Source organism: Geotrypetes seraphini, chromosome 2 (genome assembly GCF_902459505.1).
Source record: "Geotrypetes seraphini chromosome 2, aGeoSer1.1, whole genome shotgun sequence".
NCBI lineage: Eukaryota > Metazoa > Chordata > Amphibia > Gymnophiona > Dermophiidae > Geotrypetes > Geotrypetes seraphini.
This window is the reverse complement of record NC_047085.1, coordinates 283,203,819-283,226,471: the sequence shown is the minus strand read 5'-3', so window position 1 is coordinate 283,226,471 and position 22,653 is coordinate 283,203,819. Positions and strand designations below refer to the sequence as shown.

Sequence of the window (22,653 nt, the reverse complement as noted above, 5' to 3'; positions counted from 1 at the left end):
GATACTCAGAAAAAATATTGTTTTCCCTTAACTTAAATGAAATAAACATATTCCTATCCATCATTTGACTATAGCTAAGGGCAAAAGAACCTCATAGAGCTGCAGTGAAATAGAAAAGTGATTTTGTTTTACTGTAATTTCTGCATTAAGTAGATTTGCACACCCCAAGCTCCTTAAATCTTGATGCACTTCTAGCTTTTCCTGTATCAGACTTTGCAAGATTAATAAATGGAGCATTCTTCTGCCTGCCAGTTAAAGGATGAAAAAAAAAAGCCTATAAAGTTCAAATCACAGCTTGACTAAACTCGAACTTTTTTGATTTCATTCTTCCTGGCTGACCACAATAAGCACCAAGGTTGGGGAAGGGGTAAAACGCGGACCTCACGGACCTCGCGGATCTAAACCTGTACCGCCTTAAAAATCTGAGGTCCGTGTCGGTCCGTGTCCGTGGCGAGAGCAAGCAGAATCAGGTCCGACGTCCGTGCGTTTTTTTTTTTTTCTCAAATGGTATACCACTACACTTGCTGCTTTTACTTGCTTCGGGCCTTCCTCGTTGCCGGGACCTGCCTACTTTCTGTTTCCGCGAAGGCAGGACCCGGCAGCGAGGAAGGCCCGAAGCAAGTAAAAGCTGCAAGTTGTAAGCTTCCCTCCGGGGCTCTATTGTGTGCGTGCTGGTTTCCCTTCTCTTCCCTCCGAAACCAGAAGTAGCGTCCCGGGGGAAAGAGAAGGGAAGCCGGCACGCACACGATAGAGCCCCGGAGGGAAGCTTACAACTTGCTGCTTTTACTTGCTTCGGGCCTTCCTCGCTGCCAGGTCCTGCCTTCGCGGAAACAGAAAGTAGGCAGGTCCCGGCAACGAGGAAGGCCCGAAGCAAGTAAAAGCATGCTGGCAAAAAAAAAAAACATAGGCAGGCGTCAAACAAAATTTTCGGCGCGAGTCAGCCCGGGAAGGAGCAGGATTAGCTGGGCGGTCATCTAAATCAGCCGGGGAGAACACTTACTTGTACCTGACGAAGTTTTCAGGCTTTCAGCTCCTCCCAGTGAAATGAGTGAAAAGTGAATCCAATCCAGCAAAAAGAACTGACCAATGAAGAGCCTGTATATTAGGGGGCGGAGTCAATGCGGCAACGTGCAAGTCGGGTAGAGAGAGTTGGAGGAGACAGACCACATGGCGGAGACAAACATGGCCGCCGGAAAAAATCTGACACCCGGTCCCGAACCAAAGACACACGGTGAAGACGAGGTAAATAGCGGTACATAGAAGGGGGTACATTTGCCTGCGGGGACAAATCTTTTCACCGTTTTTGCGGGCGGTGAAAACTTTTGTCCCCGTGTCTGCGGCGATTTGGCTATGGAGACACCATAACCCGCAGCCAAACTGCACCCAAGCCGCGGCTCCCTGCGGGGATCGCTCCCCGTGTCATTCTCTAATGTCAACCACCAAAGAAGCGACTTTCGAAGAGACGATGTCACAGATATGTGTTGTGAGCAAGGATCCGTCGCTTGAGACCACTGGGTTGCTAGGGTCCATTGAGGAGTGCGCAGGTGGAGACGTGCGAAGGGGGTGACATGCACTGTCGAAGCCATGTGCCCCAAGAGCACCATCATGTGATTTACAGAGATGGTAATCTGTTGAAACACCTGCTGACAGAGATGAAGGATGGTCTGAAGGCGGTTGGATGGAAGAAACGCCCTCATGAGAACAGTGTCCAGAATGGTGCCAATGAATTGAAGTCGCTGGGTTGGAATGAGGTGCGACTTGGGTAGATTGATTTCGAAACCCAACAGTTGAAGGAAGTGAATGGTCTGGTTGGTAGCAAGCAGAACCGCCTGAGGAGAATGAGCCTTGATCAGCCAGTCGTCCAGATAAGGGAAGATTTGAAAATTGTGAGAGCGGCTGCTATCACAATCAGACACTTGGTGAATACCCTGGGAGAGGAGGCTAGACCGAAGGGTAGGTACTGGTAATGAGTGTGATTGATGAGAAAGCGTAGATATTGTCTGGACGTCGGATGGATAGGAATATGTGTGTAGGCCTCTTTGAGATCGAGGGAGCATAGCCAGTCGCCCTGAGTGAGAAGAGGGTAGAGGGTGGCAAGAGAGAGCATTTTGAACTTCTCCTTGACCAAACATTTGTTGAGATCTCTGAGATCTAATATAGGTCTGAGGTCTCCGGTCTTTTTGGGAACTAGAAAGTACCTGGAATAAAATCCCTGACCTCGCTGATCCGGAGGAACTTCTTCGATGGCCTTGAGAAGAAGGAGGGATTGAACCTCTTGAGAGAGAAGGAGGGATTAAGACTTGTTGGAAGCAGACTCTTTTGGGAGGCCTAACGGCGGAGGAGTCTGAAAATTGAGGGAGTAGCCGTGGGCGATGATAGAGAGCACCCATTGATCGGTGGCAATTACCTCCCATCGAGCCAGAAAAATTTGGAGGCGACCTCCGATAGGTTGTGGAAGAGGACATGAGGGAGGAAGACTGGCAACGCCCTGGAGAAGAGAGTCAAAAGGGCTGAGTTGGTTTAGGCTGAGCAACAGGTTTTATTGCAGGCGGCTGTTATTGACGAGTCTGTTGGTGCTGTTGCTGTCGTTGTCTCCGAGGCTGAATTGGCCGAGCAGAGAAACGGCGCTGATACGACGTCTGCTGCCTAAAAGGACGAGTAGGAGGGGGTTTCTTTTGCAGAAAGTTTGCGGTCTGGAATATATTTCTGAAAAGTGGCCATCTGCTGTATAAGATGTTTCAGGTAAAACGAGAAATGGAATGCTTAGTTACCTGAACGGTTGGCCAACATAGCATTCTGGTAAAGTCGTTTACCAAATTTGTCCATAGCCTTGCCCTCTCTGCCAGGAGGGACAGAAGCATACACACTTGAGCCTGCAGCTTTCTTCAGGGTTGACTCCACCAGCAAAGATTCGTGTGTGGAAGCTGAGGTTTGTCAAACCCTGGAATGGGAATAACTTTATAAAGTGATTCCAATTTCCTTGGAGCTCCTGGGATGGTGAAAGGAGTCTCCAGATTTTTATAAAAGGTTTCCCTTAAGATATCGTGAAGGGGTAATTTCAAAAATTCTTTAGGAGGTTGGTCAAAGTCCAAAGCATCCAGGAATGCCTTGGACTTTTTAGAATCAGACTCCAATGGGAGAGAAAGGGTGTCTGACATCTCCCTGAGAAATTTAGTGAAGGAAGAGTGCTCTGGCTTACTAGCAGGATCCTGCACTGATGGGTCAGCCTCATCCGATGAAAAATCCTCCTCAGTACCGAGGGGATCCTCGGAATCATCCCATTAATCAGGGTCACGTACCGATGGAAGACGGCCCTGAGATAGAGGAGTAGAGGATTCGGTATGCCTGGTTTTGCGTACCGATTTGCCGGAACGCATCGACACCGTATCTGGTGAATGTAAAGCAGTACGGGTGTCAGAGAGCGGTACCGGATCAGAAACAGAGTGAATAGCTCGACGAAGAGACTTTGGCTCTGCTGACAAAATAGGCATAGACATAGAAGAGGCAGATTTAAGCGGTGCCGATAACGTCGATGCCGACAAAATAGGCTGGTCGATGATCACCGTAGGCTCAGTAGGTACCGACACTGGAAGGTTCGGAGTTAGCAGAACCGGGAGCAGGTGTTGTAATTGCTCCTTAAGCTGGACCTGGAGGATGGATGCTATGCGCTCATCCAGAGACAGTCCCGATGGCACCGGTACCGCTTTTTTCTTGCTCGGTACCTGCGGTGCAGCTCGACGCTCAGGCGAAGTCGATGCCGATGAAGAGGCAGTCACTTCTATGGGAGTGGAGCGTTTACGGGGCCGGCGCGCAGTCTGCAGGACTTGGCTCACTGCATGTTCGACTGGCGGGCCGAGAACTGTAGGGGATGGCTTCTTAGCCGGCTTACCTGTGGGGTGCGACACCCGAAGATACATCTTGCGGTGTCGAAACGACCGGTGCCGACTTGGAGGAAGTTGCCGATGGCGGGGTCGATGCTGGTGGAACTTCCATAGCGGCACCAAAAAGGAGTTGCTGTTGAATCTGTCGATACTTCAAAGTTCTCTTTTGAAGAGAAGCACAGCGGGTGCACGTCGCAGCCCAAGCACAAGGTCCGGACCCAAGCACTAAAAGCACCACTTGTGCGGATCGGATAAAGAAATAGGGCGTGCACACCGCTGACACTTTTTAAAACCCGGTGAAGGGGGCATGAAGTGAAAAACGGCAGTAGCAAAATCGAAGCCTGAGGCTTCGATGGTGCCCACAGGCCCCGCCAGGGCCGACCGAAAAAAGTCGAAAAAAAATAGACTTTTTTTAAAAAAAAAATTTTAAACAAGAAAAGAATAAAAAAAGGGAACGTGAAGAGTTTCACGAGGAAAAATACGCGAGCGGGAAGGCGAAAAAGGATTATCCAACAGCCGTTGGAAAACACGCGTCTTCTTAGCTCCGCGGAAACTAAGAAACTGGGGACCGCGCACCTTCGTCGGGCGGGTAGGCACTCGCGCACACCGGTGCGGCCTAGCTAGAACTTTCTAAGTTCTTAGAGTGCAATCACTCTAAAATTGTCCGTACCGGGGCTCCGTCAGTGCCGTTACCCCATCAGTCAAGAATATGCTGCCTGCTTGTCCTGGGATAATCTAAATTACCTTCTTACAGAAGCTGGAGTATTGAAGCTGCTGTAAGAAGGTAATTTAGATTCGCGGTTACAGGGCAGGGAGGTTTATCGGACCGGGCCTGTTGTTGGTCAGTTGGGGGAAGCACCACAAAGGTAAGGGGACCTGGCCGTCTGTGCACCCCCCTAAGGCTGCACCCGGGGTGGACCTTCCTCCCCGCCCCCCCTTGGTACGCCACTGCCTTTCCCTACCTGCCCTGCCGCAGCACACAGCCGACCGGAAGTCTTCCCGATGTCAGCGCTGATGTCGGAGGAAGGGAGGGCTTTGCTTAAGACCTCCCTCCGACGTCAGCGCTGACATCGTGGAAGACTTCCGATCAGCTGTGTGCTGCGGCAGGGCAGGTAGGGAGAAGATGAGCCTCGCGAGTACATCCAACCCTGCAGGAACCCCGCGACCCTAGGGGATGTCCCCACAGGATCCCAGCGACCCGAAGAGGGAACCCGCGGGATTCCTGTCGTCCCCATTCCCTTGCAGCTCTCTACTCTACAGCCTTCTTCCATGCATTGCCAGCAGCTTTTATCTCGCACCCCCACCCTTCCACCTTGCACTCTCCTGCACAGTAGCATAAATTTGTTTCTGGATTAGCCTAGAAAAAGCTCAGGCCTCAACAGCAACCTCTTTCTCCTATGGTTAAATGAACCACAGTGGCAATAAGATCTCTTCATAGTGACCTGGACCCTGCTTTATCCCATTTACAGTACCAGAAAAAGTCTGCTTGTATTTAATATACAGAATTGAGACCTGCTTTAATCACAATCAATAACATAATAAAATATAAAAATAGGAGATGAAGTTTTGTCAACTACAGTGTTCTCCCCAGAAATTTTTTCCAGCCGGGTGGCATGAAAAAGTAGCCGGGTGGGGCGGGATGGGGAAATTTGGTGGTGGGGAAAATTAACCCCCTCTTTTACTAAGGTGCGCTAGCATTTTTAGCGCACGCAAACCCCTGCGCTACGTGGGAAAGCTAGCGCCAACTCAATGCTGGCGTTAGCATCTAGCGCTCATGGCAATTCCTCCGCACGCTAAGCGCACACTAAAACAACTATCGTAACTTAGTAAAAGGAGCCCTAAATGTATACTATTTTTATTAGTTAATTATTATTAATATTTTCCAATGCTCAATATGACTTCCTTTTTTAAGGTTTGACACTTGTGCCAGAATATTTTTACTAAATTTAAGAAGTATTTGCCCTCTTTCAAATGATATAGAGGTTTAAAAAAGGGAAAGGCATCAATGAAGTCATTAGGTTCAATCTAGCCATTTATTTCTGCATGAATTTAAACAACTAAAAAAAAAAAAAAAGATAAATATAGCTCATCCAGTCATACAAGAAATGGCTCTACAGCAGGGGTGCCCACACTTTTTGGGCTTGCGAGCTACTTTTAAAATGACCAAGTCAAAATGATCTACCAACAATAAAATTTTTTTAAAAACACAAAGCACACTGTACGCAGAGAAAATGTTAATTATCATTTATATTCCGCGGGTTTTCAAAGAGGTCAAGGCAGATGATTCTATGCAATGTCACCTGAGGAACAACTATACAAAAATAGACAAGTATACCCCCTCCCTTTTTACTAAATCGCAATACTGGTTTTTAGAGCAGGGAGATGCACTGAATGCCCTGCGCTGCTCTCGATGCTCATAGGCTCCCTGCACTAAAAACCGCTATTACGGTTAAGTAAAAGGGGGCCATAGTGCAAAATATAGACAGCAGATATAAATTCTTAAAACAGACACATTTTGATCACTAAACTGAAAATAAAATCATTTTTCCTACCTTTTTGTCTGGTGATTTCATGAGTCTCTGTTTGCACTTCCTTCTTCTGACTATAAATCCAATATTTTTTTCTTTCTGCCCCTCCCCTTTTCTTTCTGTCTCTCTCCCCCTGCCCCCTCAAGCCATCGCGCCAATTTCTCCACTTCCCCGATTCTTTCCCTACCCCCTAAGCCATCATGCTGATTTCTCCCTGCTTCCACGAGCCAGGCCAGGAATGTAAAAGCGCCGGACTCACAAGACTTCACCTCTGATGTCAATTCTTACGGACTCGCAAGACTTCACCTCTGATGTCAATTCTTACGTCGGAGAGGAAGTTCCAGGCCAGCCAGGCAGCGATTGGCTGGCCCAGGACTTCCTCTCTGATGTCAGAATTGACGTCGGAGGTGAAGTCTTGTGAGTCCGGCGCTTGTATGCGTCTGGCCTGGCTCAGGGAGGCAGGAAGAAAAAGATTGCCAAGGCAAAGCGATCGACTCCCATTGCCTTTGCGATCTACTGGTCAATCGCGCTCGACCATTTGGACACCCCTGCTGTTATGGTATCCTGTCCTGACCTGAGGAAAGGGGTTTAGTCCCCAAAAAACTGCCTTATTTCCATTTCCTATTTATAAACTTTAATCAATAGATACAATACTACTTGATTCTACGTAAAGCAACAAAAAAAATTTTTTCTACCTTTTGTCGTTTCTGCTTTAATCATCTTGTCTTCACTCTTCTTTCTAGGCAGCATCTGTCCGCTCTGTCTTCCATGCAGCATCAGCCCCTTCCATCCACTGTCCGCTCTCTCCCCGTTCCATATGGCATCTTCCCTCTTTTTATGCTCCTTCAATAAACTGTCTATCCTATGCCCCTTCTCTTCTCCTTTGTACATGATTGATTTAAGTTCTGCCACCTCTCCATTTTTCTCTCTCTGTCAACACCCCGTCCCCTATGCTCTGGCAACTCTCTCTTCTCCTTTCTTTCCTTCACACCCCACAGTCTGGTATCTTTCCTTCCCTGATTCTCTGGCATCTCACTTCTTTCCTTTTCTTCCATCTCTCCCTCTCCCTCCCCCTCCATGCTCTGACATCTTCTCCTTCCTTTCCCCCTTCCTTTTCCCTTGGTCTGGCATATTTTCCTCCTTCCCTCCATGCCCTGGCATCTCTTCCTCCCTCCCTTCCCTGGCATCTCGTTTCATTCCCTCCCTCATCTTCTTTCTCCCTCCAGTTGGGTGCAGCAAGTCTCTCCCCCTCTGCTCCCTTTGCTCCTTCTGTTACCCAAGGCCTAGCATCATGAACTTCTTCAGGCAGCAGCATTCACAATTCGATGCTGTTGCCAGCTTCGGGCCTTCTTCTCTGTCAGGTCCTGCCTTCATAGAAACAGAAGTAGGCAGGACCCGGCAGAGAGGAAGGCCTGAAGCTGGCAATAGCAATGAATTGTAAATTCTGTTGCTAGCCGAAGAAGTTCATGACGCCAGGCCGAGCACCCGGGGCACTGCTACTCTCCCCCCCCCACAACCCTCCTATCTCTCCCTCCCTCCCATCATGAGACTTTAAACAGCACTGCTCTACTCTAAGCAGGCTGCTTCAGGGCTTTCTCCTGCCGTGATTCCCTCTGGCATGTCACTGATGAGGGAAGGAGGGAGAGATAGGAGGGTCGGATTGGGTTTGGGGAGGCACCTGGGATGATGATGAGGCTGCTGCTGCTGCCAGTGAATCCAGCAAGGGTGAGGCCCCAAAGCACAGCACTGACGGGCCCCCCTGACCATTTCAGGCCCTAGGCCTGTGCCCATCCTTTAATCTGGCCCTGCTCCCCCCCCATATGCCCTGACATCTCTCCTTTCCACTCCATGTTATGGTATCTCCTTTCCCTCCCTCCCATGGTCTTTGCATCTCTTTCCTACTTTTCCTGATCTTCCTTCTTCCTCCTTCCCTCTCTTTCCCCAATTGGGTGCAGCAGCATTTCTCTTCCCCTCCCCCCATTGGGTACAGCAGTATCATCAGCATTTCGCTTTCTTCCCACCAATTTGGTACAGCAGAAGCAGCATTTCTCTTCACCCTTCCCCCTAATTGGGTGCAGCAGCATGACTATTCCCCCTCCCCCTATTGGGTACAGCAGCAGCAGCATCAGCATTTCTCTTAACCCCCCCAATTGGGTACAGCAGAAGAACCAGCATTTCTCTTCCCCCGTCCCCTCTAATTGGGTACAGCAGCATTTCTCCTCCCATTCACCCCCCCCCCCCGGTCTCACACACCCGGCAGATTCGCTACAGACAAAGGCAAGTTGCAAGTTTCCCTTTGTCACTGACCTATCTCCTAAAGGTCAGTAACAGAGGGAAGCTTACAACTTGCTGCTCTTGCTTACTTTGGGCCTTTCTCGTTGCCGGGTCCTGCCAAGTAGGCAGGACCCGGCAGCGATAAAGGCCCGAAGTAAGCAAGAGCAAGTAAGCTTCCCTCCGTGGCTGGCCTATCTCCCGCATACTCTGGGGCTCTAATGGTCCGTGCCGGCTTCTCTTCCCTACTCCCCCCCCGCCCCCCGACGTAACTTCCGGTTTCGGAGGGAAGCCGGGTTTGAATCGCTTGCTGGGTTTTGTTTTGTTTAAAGTCAGGCGGGAGTCTTTTGGCGGCTCTTCAGGCTGCGCGTTAAGCAGTGGTGGCGGCAGGATTCGGCACATGACAGCCGGGCGGTAATGTAAATTTGCTGGGCGGAGCGCCCGGCTGAAAAGCGCTGGGGAGAACACTGAACTATTGTAAAATAATTGTTCTTAGTATTACCTCAAGACAATTCATCTCTCAGAAATCAATTTGACAGACTATATCTTACCTCTTTCTGTCGAGCAACAAATCTAACCTTCCTGTAGTCATTTCTATCAAAAACCTGAAAAGAATTTAAAAAAATTTATTAATATTTTACTGTCTCTTATGTGTACTTGTATTCTGCAAATTAAAAAAAAATTAAACTTTTTTCCACAAAATTATAAAAATTATTTTATTGGGCACACTGGTTAAGCACCGATTCTATAAAGCATACTATATTTTTCTGACAAATACAAATTTCTTTATAGGACAGGAAACACAAGCAATAACATCTCAGGCTCCAGTTTTTCTGTGGCAATATATGCGGTATATTCAAATGAATTTGAATTAGAGTCACATATTGCTATGAGCAGGAGCGGAGGCTGATCTACTCAGCTCCTCTGTTTGAGCCAGATTTTTGCAGTTTTGGATTCGGGATTTGGCTTAATTTTATTGTTTTATAGTAGTCGGTATTTTTCTGAGTTCGGCAACAGAGCTCCTGAAGACACAGGGACTGGAGTTTTTAAAGTTTGGTGCTGACTGTCGCCGGACACGTACACAACTCGAGGCAGTCTGGAACAAGTTTTCCCGACATGCGGCTTGGCTGCCGATCGTGCTGTTTGCCGGTTTGCGGACATTTTCAGTTCTTCAACAGCTGACGATAGCATCTAATAGAGAATGACACGGGGAAAAAATTTGTCCCCGTGACTGCCCCGTCCCCGCGACCATGTCCCTATCACCACCCCGTCCCCGCAGCATCCATACAAGCCTCAGTACTGCAATATTTAACTTATTCATTCCTTATAAATCAAAATTCTGGCTGATGAACTAGAGAAAGAGATGTTCAGCTGGCGGGGCTTTGTTTATAAACTTTTATCAACACAACTAATATACTACTTTATACTAAAGCAAAAAAAAAAAAAAAAGGAAATGTATAAAAAAAATTTTCTATTTATTTCTTTGTTGTGTGGTTTCTGCTTTCATCTTCTCATTCAATTCCTGTTTTCTCTCTGCGTCTTCCATTTGCTCTGTTACTGTGCCTCTCCCTTTGTCCTCACCCTCCACCCCAATTGCCTGGCACTCATCTTCTTCCCTCCGCTTCCCCCATAGTCTGGAATCTCTCTCTTCCCCAGTTCCCTTCAACGTCTGTTCCTCTCCACCCCACCTTTCCCAGTTCCCTTCAGCGTCTGTTCCTCTCCACCCCACCTTCCCCAGTTCCCTTCAGCATCTGTTCCTCTCTAGCTCACTTCCACAGTTCCCTTCAGCATCTGTTCCTCTCTAGCCCACTTTTCCCAGTTCCCTTAAGTGTCTGTTCCTTTCTAGCCCAGTTCCCTTCAACATCTGTTCCTCTCCACCCCACCTTTCTTCCCTTTCTCCCTCCCTGCCCCTTATCTTCACGACAAGCAATTTCTAAATGTGTTTCCAACCAGCAGCCGGAGCGTTGAAATCGCGTCTGAATGCAGGAAAGGTCGTCTCTGATGCAACTTCCGGCTGCGTCATAGATGACCTTTACGGCAGCCGCACGCTACTTCAACGCTCCAGCTGCTGGTAGGAATCACATTTAGAAATTGCCTGCCGTGAAGGTAAAGAGCAGGGAGGGAGATAGATCATGCGGCAACGGTGGCAATCGGGCTCATGTGGCAGCGATATGGAGGGAGGGAGATGCTTAGGCGGCATTGGCGATCTGGCGGCGTCGGTAGCTATCAGTATGGAGGGAGTGTGATTGGTGACCGTGTGCGTTCCCTCCCTTCACTGCGGAAACAAGGCCATTCACCGCTCCACGAGGCGGTGAATGGCCTTCTCCCCGTACCCGCGGCAACCATCTCTTTTCTCTCCCCCATTTCGGCGGTTTACCCACGGCTACCAGCCACCATGTCATTCTCTAGCATCTAAGGCAGCAAAGCGAGAGAAAGAGCAGCCATATGGAGGAGACGCAAAGATGGTGGAGCAGGTGTCGCCACCCAGCCCCTCAGTCAGTTCAGTTTGGACTTTAGAAATTGTATCGGAAGTTTGGGCGGCAGTGAAGGATGCCCTAGATAAGAAATTGCAGCAGATGCAGGATAAAATCGACTCTGCCCATGAGCGTTTGGACTAGATAGGGTTGGAAATGGACACTCAGTTGGCACGCAAGGAGAGTCTGGAAACCACTATGGATTCTACAGTATCTGGCCAGCCGAACCTTCAACAATGAGTCACGGTTATGGAACAGAAATTGAATGACCTAGAGCAGTGTTCTCCCCAGAAATTTTTTCCAGCCGGGTGGCATGAAAAAGTAGCTGGGTGGGGTGGGGCGGGGCGGGGAAATTTGGTAGTGGGGAAAATTAAATGTATACTATTTTTATTAGTTAATTATTATTATTTTCCAATGCTCGATATGACTTCCTTTTTTAAGGTTTGACACTTGTGCCAGAATATTTTTACTAAATTTAAGAAGTATCCAATTCTAGAAGTGAATAATTAGATATTCACCCTCTTTCAAATAGTATAGAGGTTTAAAAAAGGGAAATGCGTTAATGAAGTCATTAGGTTCAATCTAACCATTTATTTCTGCATGAATTTAAACAACTAAAAAAAAAAGATAAATATAGCTCATCCAGTCATACAAGAAATGGCTGTACAACACCTCTAATAATGTTTTGATCACTAGGTTCCTTCCTGAGGTCTCACTGAGGATATGAAATAGATGCTATCCCCACTTCCAGACCTCTTCCACATAATTTATGGAGAGGTGTTACTGAGCCTTGAAGGGCACCTGTGTGATTGATCTTTATCTGCTTCTTTTTTATTTTGCTATACTGCAAAGTAAGAGTTAGGGCAAAACAGTATAGGTAAAGATGCAGGTAATAATTAGCAATGTATTAAAAATATTTTATTTTTATTTGCTTATAATGTCATTTGAAAGCTACTTGATGATAATACAACTTTAATTTAATTATTTATAATGTGTATCTGTGTGTTGGGGGGGGGGGGACAACACCTATGTCAACAGTAAAGTTAGAATAGAGTCATTAAATCCAGTGGTGTACCTAGTATATATGACAGCCAGTGCTAATCATTTTTTTTAACAACCCCCTCCTCTATATAAAAAAATATATTTTTAGTAATAATCCATGAGTCACACAATAAGGGTGCATCTAGGAAAAGGCAGCATCTTAAACACTGCAGTGAGCACTAGAACACCAACACACGCATTGTAAAACTAAACAAACCAGATCCTACACAGTCAATTGATCCTGATGCTAACAGAAAGCCATGTCCTTTTCATACACACAGAACACAGATACACCCTCGCCCAATATGAAATAATCACAAATTAAAAATAGAAATATGTAGTCAAAAGTTAAACTGAACCAAGAAACCAGACTCTGCATACAATGCAACACCACAGAAACAGTGACACATGTCCCCTAATACTGTGCAAAATATAAAGACAGTAGATGTAAATTTGAAAAAAACTTCTACATAAGTCACCACTTTATAAATTAACAAATAGAAATAAAATAATGAGAAATATGAAAATACAATTTTATTGGACTAATCCATTTTTCAATTAGCTTTCAGAGGCCAAATCTTTCTTCAAGACAGTACAGTACACAGCTGTTATGGTATCCTGTCCTGACCTGAGGAAAGGGGTTTATTCCCTCCCAAAATTGCCTTATTTCCATTTCCTATTGCTAAATTTTAATCAATACAGTTACAATACTACTTGATTCTATGTAAAGCAACAAAAATATTTTTTTCTACCTTTTGTCGTTTCTTCTTTAGTCATCTTCTCTTCACTCTCTTCTTTCTATTCAGCATTTGTCCTCGCTCCCTTCCATGCAACATCTGTCCTCTCTCTTTGCCCCTTCCACCCAGCCTCTACCCTCTCTCTACCCCTTCCATCTACTGTCCACCCTATCTCTGCCCCTTGCATCCACTGTCCACCCTTTCTGCCTTTTCCATCCAGTGTCTGCCCTCTCTCTGTTCCATATGGTATCTTCCTTCTTTCTATGTCCCTTCAATAAACTCTATATCCTGTGCCCTTTCTCTCCTTTGTACATGATTTATTTCAGCTTCAACCCCTCTCCATTTTTTGTCTCCTGTAGAAGGATTTATGGTTCACTTAGCAGTATTATAAACACGTTACGTTTCTGTTAAGTGGTCTAGAGAAAACCATAACCTTATTCAAGTTCAAATATCATGGTCTAATTATACGACACAAAACCCAGGCTAATGAGAAATATCTTTATTATGAAAATAGAAAAATATAATTCACAAGCCAGCTGCAGATCTAAATATTGTTCAAAATATCTAATTACACAAATGAAACTCAGTACATGATTATCACAATCTAATGGTTAGACAATTAAGTAAAACTTCTTGTTAAACACACACTATTCCTTATAATAATAATCCCTGATTAGCAAATGATTATATTATCACCCAGGTAACTTTTCAACCCTTTACCTTTATCAATGATTCCTATCTAATTCCCAAGCTAATAAAAGTAATTTCCGTATGCTCACCCTTAATTAGCCTCTCCGGCACAATTAGGTGGAAGAGAAAATTTTCTTGTCAGCTGGAAGACGTCAGGAATACCGTTGTAAAAGTTACACGTGTTGAAAATCCTTGATGAGGCTATAAATCATCAGCAATAAGTTCCGTTTATCTGTGCTAAGTTCAGAACAGTTTTTAAATGTCCGAATTTCTATCTCTTAGGCAGAGAATCACACAAGGTAACTTACAGGTCTAATTATTGAAAGAAAAAGTTTACAATTAGAACATCTGTGAGCAGATCTGAGCTTCCCCGGACCTTATCACAGACTAACTAATTATTAATTAATTAGCACCTTTCTTTTCTTGAATCTCATCAGATGACTTCCTCGGACCAATCCAGAAACAGAACTTGATGAATAGCCTTTCTGTATAAAGTATCATATATGCTGGAAGACCCAGGGCCGTTAGACAGATAAGAACAGAATAATTTCTTCAAGATTCACACTGTCCCATTATTAAAGCACAGATGAATGTCCTTGAATAGCAACATTCGGGTACATCCCCATAATGCATCAGGCAGAAACTGTAAAGCAGTGTACTTCTTTCTTCTTGCAAAATACATGCTGGAAAGTTGCTTGCAGAGAGAGATTCTTGAAACAATGGTTCAGGCTTGATGACATCATGGAGGCCTAACCTCAGGTGTGAATACGGAAATATCCCTACAGTCCCCCCTTTTGGAGGAGAAATAACTTCAATGGAGTCTATTTCACCTTCAACCTAACTAAGTAGGAAAGGATCGACAAGACCCAAGGTGATATAAAAATGCATAAACATAAGCAATACCATATAAATCAGCAATAAATCAAAGATATCAATAATCAATGGATAATAATCATAAAGGCAAGGGTAAAATATATGAACCCAGCCAAATAAATGATAATAAAATCACTGAATAATGGCAATATATGATAAAATCAAAAATCATAACTACTTAGCAAGGCACAAAAGGTATGCCAAAGCAAAAGTTAAGACAGGAAGATCATAATCAAAAATACGGCTAGCAAAATTACTCTTTCATAGCCGCAATGAAATCATGCATTCTTAAGTCAGTATGTGATGGTTTCTGTTGAATAAGACGTCTAATCCGGATGGTCTCATAGATTGCAAAAACAGAGAACCCAAATAAGAGAACCCACAGGATGGCAAAAATTGGAATAACAACAGTGATAAAAAGATCAATACTGCGGGTATCAACAACTTCATGTACATTGGAGGAGCCAATATGAAAGTCCTCAATATGAAGCTTATCATTATCAACTTTCAGTTCAAAGGTGTGGGAAGGTTTTGTCATCAAATATTGTTCCACTTCAAGGGTAAAGTTGATGGAATGTCTACGGAAAACATCCAGGATTTCCAATTCAGTTTCAGTAGGAGTAGAGTCCAAATGGAAAAGAGAAACATCGAAAGAAGATATGCTGGAGCAGGATCTGGAATGGGAAGAACAAGAAACCAGGAGAATCTTGAAGGACAACACGGGACTGCGGACCAGGATCGATTACTTTGGTACCAACGCCAATCAGCAGGACAACCAGGAACAGCATCGGCAGAACTCGTTTCGCCATCTGAAAAACAGAAAAGAGAGAGAACAGCCTAGGCTGTTGCTAGGTTAATGTCTTCATCACAACAATGGTTTCATCCTGGGCAAATTTACTGGGATGACATGGTCTCAGTTGATTAATGTGGACCCATTTAAGGACATCTGCACCTGGAGAATTTGATTTGATGCGAATTTGATAGGCCACAGGTGAAGCTTTTTCCACTATAGGGAATGGACCATGCCAACTTGGCAAAAATTTACTTTCTTTGGTCTTGGTTTTGCCAAAATTGTAATAGAATACCTTGTCGCCAATTTGGTATTCCTTTGTGGTAGTCCTATGATCATAATAGGCTTTTCTACCTTTAGCAGCAATTTCCAGATTTTTCTGGGCAAAAGAAAATGCACCCTGTAAATGTTTACGTAAATGGGTGACATATTCATGAGCAGTAGTAGCACTAGAAAGATTTACATCATTAGTTCTATACAACAAATGAATTGGTAATGTCATTTCTCTACCTGTCATCATTTCAAAAGGCGTCACCCCCGTAGAACGGTGAGGCGTGGCACGAATAGCCATCAGTACCAAAGGTAACTTCATGTCCCAATTCTTACCAGAGGTAGACACGTACTTCTTTAGGATCGTGATGATAGTACGATTCGCTCTTTCCACTTGTCCCGATGATTGAGGGTGGTAAGCTATGTGCAATTTACTTTTCACTCCGAGCATCTTCCACATATGTCGCATCACCTCTGCAGTGAAATGTGATCCTTGGTCTGAGTCCACTCTCATGGGCAAACCCCACCTACTGAACACATGATTCAGTAACAAGGTAGCGGTAGTCTCTGCCGTACAATTGGGTGCAGGCAAGCACTCAATCCACTTTGTAAACAAACAAGTGACAGTCAACATATACTTATTACCTCGGGAGGAACGGACCACTGGGCCAATCCAGTCAATCTGGATGTCGGACCAGGGCATGACCAAACCCTTCTTTCTCAAGGGTGCTCGGTGAAGTGGTGTAGAGAGTTGAAATTGACAACAAGTCAAGCAACCTCTCGTATATAACTGTACATCTTGCCGCATATGAGGCCAGTAGGCCACTTGCTTCAGTGTCTCATAGGTAACTTCTTCACCTCTATGTCCTGCACAAGGTTCATCATGGGCATGTTGCAACATGATTCCTCGATATGCACGGGGTACAACCCACTGCACAATACCATGCTTACTCGTCCGAGTGAGCAGGTTCTGATGAATTGAAAATTTCTCTCTGGAGGTGTAGAGTATCCTAAGTTCTTCATCCTTCTGATCGTCTTCAGACAATGGATGATCCTGTGGATTCTGTATGAAGTTATAGAACTTTCCCAGGATAAGATCGGTCTTCTGAGCGGTTACAAGATCAAAGGAAGGAATATCATTACCCCACTGCACTACAGGTGTTTCAGCTACCTGTTTAGCTTGGCGTCGAGTAATAGCATGTACCATTGAAAACAACTCTTCAGGGCATTGCCATAGTTCACCTGACAAAGCACCTTCTTTGGCCAGTTGATCCGCAAGGTCATTTCCGATCTTGTCAGAACTATTAACCTTAGCATGACCTTTCACTTTCTTCCAGTAGATGGTCATGTCATTGTCTCGTACCAATTGATCTAAGGCTAGAATCAAGTCGCCATGATGGACAGGCTTTCCTTTGGAATTTAACATGTCCTTCTTTTTCCACACGGGTAAGTGAGACACAAAGTTTTGACGCACATAATCAGAATCTGTACAGATAATCAGTTCTGGGATCCCCTTCTGTACCGCAGACTGTACAGCGACCAAGGCTGCTACAATCTCTGCGTATTGGTTGGTTTTAGCACCCAATCTATACTTCAAGGTTTCCATAGGTGTGTCGGCATTCCACACTACACCTACTCCTGCGACCAAATTATGGGTCGAGGTATGGTGAAAGGCACAGCCATCTACGTAGATTTGAGGTATATTGGCACATAGCTGTTCATCGTAAAGATGATGACGATGGGGTTCCTCCTCTTCTGGTGGAACATCAGGTTCCGGTATACCTGTAAGAGAATCTTGTTCTGTACAATCATGTAATTCTGCTATCCCTTGTGCTACTGTATTTCGATGTTTCAGTGCATACTTTACCTGTAAAGGCCATCCTTGGAGAGCCAAAGTCCATGAAACTATTCGGCTATTGGAGACACGACCAGTTTTGATCTTGTCACTGCCCAAGAAACTAATGGGTTGATGACAAGTCTCTACAATGAGTTTTTCTCCTTGGATATAACTCCGAAAATGTTGAAGAGCCCAAACAGTTGACAGTAGAGCTTTCTCACATTCAGAATACTTCTTCTCTACATCGGTGAAGCCTTTGCTTGCATAGGCCACCACACGCTTGTCAGAGTCGTATTTCTGGTACAGGACAGCACTCATAGAGTGTTTGGAGAATCCTAGGTCGATGAAGAATTCACGACCACTCTCGGGGTAGGCCAAGCAAGGAAAGCTACTAAGCTGATCTTTCATCTCTTGCATAGCATCTTCCTGTTCAGGACCCCACGTCCAAGGTACATCCTTCTTTAGTAAGGCAACCAAGGGTCTAGAGATCTCTGCATACTGATCTATGAACTGTCGAGAATAGTTGCATATTCCTAAAAATGAACGAAGTTCCGTCAAATTGGTAGGTTTCCTCAACTGTTGTAGGGCCTGTATCCTTTTCTTCTGTGGTCGAAGACCTTCAGAGGAAATGTCATACCCTAAATAATTCAGAGATGTTCGGCACCATTGACCTTTGGCAAGGGTCAATTTAGCTCCTGCATTTTGCAATTGTTGGAACACATGTTCTACCTCTTCCAGGTGTTTCTGAAAGGTGGGACTCTTGATCAGGATGTCATCCACATAGACTAGAGTTCCTCGAGCTTCCGCATCTGGAAGGGCTTTATGGAGAAATATGTTGAACTCAGCTGGAGAGTTCAGAAAACCAAACGGTGTTCTATTCCATGTGTACTGTTTCTTCCCAAAGGTAAATGCTAGTTTGTATTGATCCGGTGGATGTACAGGAACTGTCCAAAATCCAGAAGCTAAATCCAAACTGGTAAAATACTTAGCTCCTTTGATGGTAGTCAAGCTCTGGTCAAGATGGGCCATAGGCCACCTAGACAAGGGTACCCGCTTGTTTAGCTGTCGGTAGTCCAAGGCAATTCTCCAACTGTTATTCTTCTTCAGGATTGGCCACAAGGGTGAGTTGTATGTACTGTTGCAAAGCCTAATGATACCCCTAGTTTCCAGGGTATCAAGTATCTCTTGCACGGACTCATACGAGGCCAAAGGAATCTTATACTGACGTACGAAGACGGGCTTACTGTGGAGATCCGTAGGAATCTTGGTCACATGTAGATTGGTCAGACCAGTGTCATAAGAATCCACTGCAAAAAGGTCTCGATACTTGTACAACAACTGTGTGAACTGAGCCTTTTCTTCATCAGAAGAACACGCATCAGCTAGGTCCACTTGTTCCTTTACCATAGCATCAAACTTAGAAAAAGATAGGTTGGAAGAGATTTCCACTTGGTCTTCAATCTGTTCTAGCAAAAATGAAGAATCAATGGCATTCACCGCTTTAGATTGGTCAGACAGAGCTAACTTCCTGGATAAAATAAAAAAATCATTCTCCACTGTTACATGGGAAGTCGATGCATCATATGGCCAAAGGAAGTCCAGTGAAATGAGTCCTTTAGGTGAGGTAAAAATATGGTCCAGTATATCCCCCCCTTGGCAGGGATCAACAATGGAAGACAAGCTGCCAATGATAGGCAATGTTACCTCAACATCAGGAAAAGATTCACCCACTAGAAAACCCAAATGTTCTCCAGCGGAGAGAAAGACTTCCGTAGGTTGAGCATTGACAATCAATACATGGAAAGAAGAGGTAGGTACTTCAAGACATGGTAAAGCACCTAGAGAAAGACCATGCTCGAGAAAAGAGGTATTCGGGTTGAAAAAGCCAATATCATCGAGCATGCGTTGACCAAGGGCCAAACGAAGAGGCAGAGCAAAATCATGCACAAGGCCAGGAATCTTGACGTCTTCAGCACAAACCACTTCACAAACTTGAGGAAGAAGTTGTCCAGCCTTCAGACCATCCATCAGGTCCACATTTTCTACCGGGGTGCCTTGCAATCTGCTCCAAAGCACACCGTTCACCAAATCAACGTAGACTCCTAGACGAACAAGACATTCGGATCCCAAACACAAGGATGTGTATAGGCCTTTCACCACAGAAAAGTGATGAGTGAAAGTCTTAGAACCCAGGGTCAGCGGAAGGCTACAAACCCCAACAAGAGGCTTGACCCCCTGACCTGATATAGGTAGGTGAGTAGAGTGGCGCCGAACAAACGGAACTGATGTGGTTCGCTGAAGTTGACAGTAAAAAGATTCACTAATCATGGAGATGTCACTCTGGAGTAGCAGTTGAGCTTGAACTGGAACAGAACCGTGCAGGTGAACATCAACAAACACGTCAGTATCATCCTGGTGAAGTACAGCCAGTAGACGAGGATGAGAGGTCAAAGAACTGGAAACAGATGAGGTCGGGTCTTGGACAGTCTCTTGAGGTGGATCTGGCACGGGGAACGTAGACTTCAGAACAATCTCCAAATGGTCAGCCTGGAGAACAATGTCAGATATTTGTTCCTTGGGAACGCTGACAATCTCACGGTCTGTGGGACCCCCTTCTGGAACATTGGCATACCGTAGCTCCAAAATGTGTGGATCCGCTGAACGCAGGAAATTTATTCGAATTGAAGTATCATTTCGTTCCACAGTACTGGTAACCTGGGGAAGGCGTGTAGTCGATACCTTTCCAAAAGGAAGGGGACGAGTCACCTGAGCCCAGACCACTTCTTGGACGTAATCCAAAATAGGCCGCAATCTCTTCAAAAGATCGTTTCCAATCAAAAACTCCTCTCCTGGACTAGTGGTAATAATCACTGGGTGTTTAACATTCATTTTGCCTAACTGCAAGGTCAGCCAAGTTTGACCAACTGTCTCAATGTTCTGATGTCCATATGCAACCAAAGACAAATCACTGGGAATAATCGACAGTGGATTCTGGGTACCCAGGGTAGTCTGCAAACGTTGGAATAGTCCCTGAGTGATCAAAGTCACTTCTGAAGCCGTATCAAGTAAACCGGGACAAGACAAAACCTGTTGGAGAAGCAAAGGTATAGTGTACCGTTGACCCATAGGCGTTAGCCTACCCAAGAAATACTTGTGTGACTTAATGGAATCCCACAAAGGAAGCCACTCTGTGTTCTCAGATAATTCACTGGATTGTACCAGATCTATGTCTTGTGTAGCATCAGGAGATGTTGTTTGGACAGAAGATACAATAGTGGGTGGAGAAATTGGTTCTCGGACTAGTCATGCGGTATCATTCTCTAACAATTCGGGTGTGTCATCCAGTTCGTCTACTGAGGAAGCATGGGTATCAGTTACTACAGACTTGACCACTCGAGTTCCGGAAGGCCTGTAACTGATATTGTTATCCTTTCTCCTTGAGATCTGTTCCTTTCTCGCGGGGACAGATGCTGCCAATTGTTTAGAAGTCAATTCCAGGGCAGAAATACGATCCACCACCTGAGCCAATTGTTCCATTATCACACTGAGGTCATTCTGCTTCTGTTGCTTATTGGGCCGTCTCTTCTTCTGTGTCTTGGGTCCATCCCTATTGGGTGGTGCATCAGAAGAGGAAGTCTGGTCTGCTGGACGAGATGAAACAGGTCCTGGAGTGGAAACTACAGAGCTACTAGGTTCCAAAGCAAGTGAATTCTGAACTGCGCATACACTCAGCTTAGATTCCTTAGATCGTGCTTTGGGCACTGGTTTCTCAGATGGGCCTGCAGGAACCCTGACTTTATGATCATAGAAATCCTCGGCTACGGCTAAGATCGATGAGTAAGAGGCCTTTTTCATACCAGCCACAACCACACTCATATATTCAGGCAAGGCTTTTGCAAAGAGAGATCGGAATTCTCCATACTCCAGTTCGTCCTCAGAAGGAGTCCTGTCTGGAAAGAAATGTCGTTTCAGACGGAAAGCAAATTCACGGGGATTTTCTTGGAGTCCACAACGCAAATGGAATGCAGCTTTGCGAGATTCAATGGAATCAGCGTATGTACCATAACGTCTTTTGAGTTGTTGTTCCACCTCTAACACATCCGAAGTACCAGTGATGATGGATCGCAACGTCTCAGAACACTCAGAAGCAAAGGACCAACGGAGTAAACAAAGCTTATCACTGTCCTCTGTCACTGCATAAGTCTCGAAAAACTCATGTATTGAGGCCAAATGTGCTTCAATAGTTAGCTTAGTTCCCTCTCTAAAAGGTTCTATCATTTGTTTAAACATCTTCATTATCTGTACGTGATAGGGTGGTGTAGTATAACCACCTCCTTTCTTTTGAGTTTCTTTCCCTGTTTCATTATTGTGCTGTGACCTTTGTGGAGTATGTTGTGAAATGTCTGGTGCTTTGGTGCCATCTGGTGGTTGTTTAGGCTCACTGTAAACTGACCTTACCGGGCGTGGTTTAGAGTCAGAAGATTCAGTGACGTCACAGGAATTTGAGATAGACCTTACAGGGCGTGGTTGCTGCACTGGGCAGTCAGCTAGTGTCACTAATTTCTCAGGGCAGGGTTTGTTACTAGGCAACAAGTCATCTGCAGTAGAATCAGAACACTCCTGCGCATTCCTGTTCCCCCCTTCCCCACTAGAGCTGTGAAAAGAACGAAAGACGGTTCTAGGAGCCGGTTTAGGAGAATGAAGAGGTGACACAGGGGAAGAGACAGTTTTAATATCCCTCTCACTACAAATAGCAGCAACTTTGTCTTGTAAAACTTTCACATCAGAAGCTAACGTAGTTCTTTGAAAAGATATATCTTGAACATTCTGGCGCAGAGCCAAATTATCGGCATCTGCCTGACATAACGAGTCAGTTAACTTTATAACCTGTAACTTGCTTTCGGAAAGTCGTTTCTGAGACTCAACAAAGTCCGCTTGTAAGGCACATAATTGCCTGTCAGCACGGGCTGCCTTATCATTAGACAGACGTTCGGTAGCGTCTAACTTTTCACCCAAACAAACATAAGCAGAAGTTACGTCTGCAAGTTCATTCTGCAATTTGGAAACAACCTCAGCATGATTTTTCTGACAAGTAGATAAAGAAAGCTGTAAATCTGCCTTCTGAGCCCGGACAGTATTAAGTTGCGTCACTAAAGATGTACACTTAACACAAGAAATATCCACTGTACTTTTTTTCTGACTTTCAAGTTCAGCATTCAACTCAGAACATTGATGTCGTAACTCAGACATCACCTGATCAA

The 22,653-nt window shown here is 45.1% G+C and overlaps 1 protein-coding gene across 3 annotated transcripts in view; it reads right to left on the bottom strand.

Annotated features, from left to right (window-relative positions):
• The window catches only part of NDUFS6 (NADH:ubiquinone oxidoreductase subunit S6), a 148,415-nt gene that overhangs the window by 87,351 nt on the left and 38,411 nt on the right, over positions 1-22,653 (bottom strand). For 2 of the 3 annotated variants that reach the window (XM_033929763.1, XM_033929761.1), the window contains exon 2: positions 9,232-9,285. The exons of the other annotated variant lie outside the window; for it this stretch is intronic. In XM_033929763.1, coding sequence (XP_033785654.1) covers positions 9,232-9,285 — 54 coding nt within the window. The remainder of the gene's footprint in view (positions 1-9,231; positions 9,286-22,653) is intronic. 3 annotated transcript variants of the gene reach the window in all.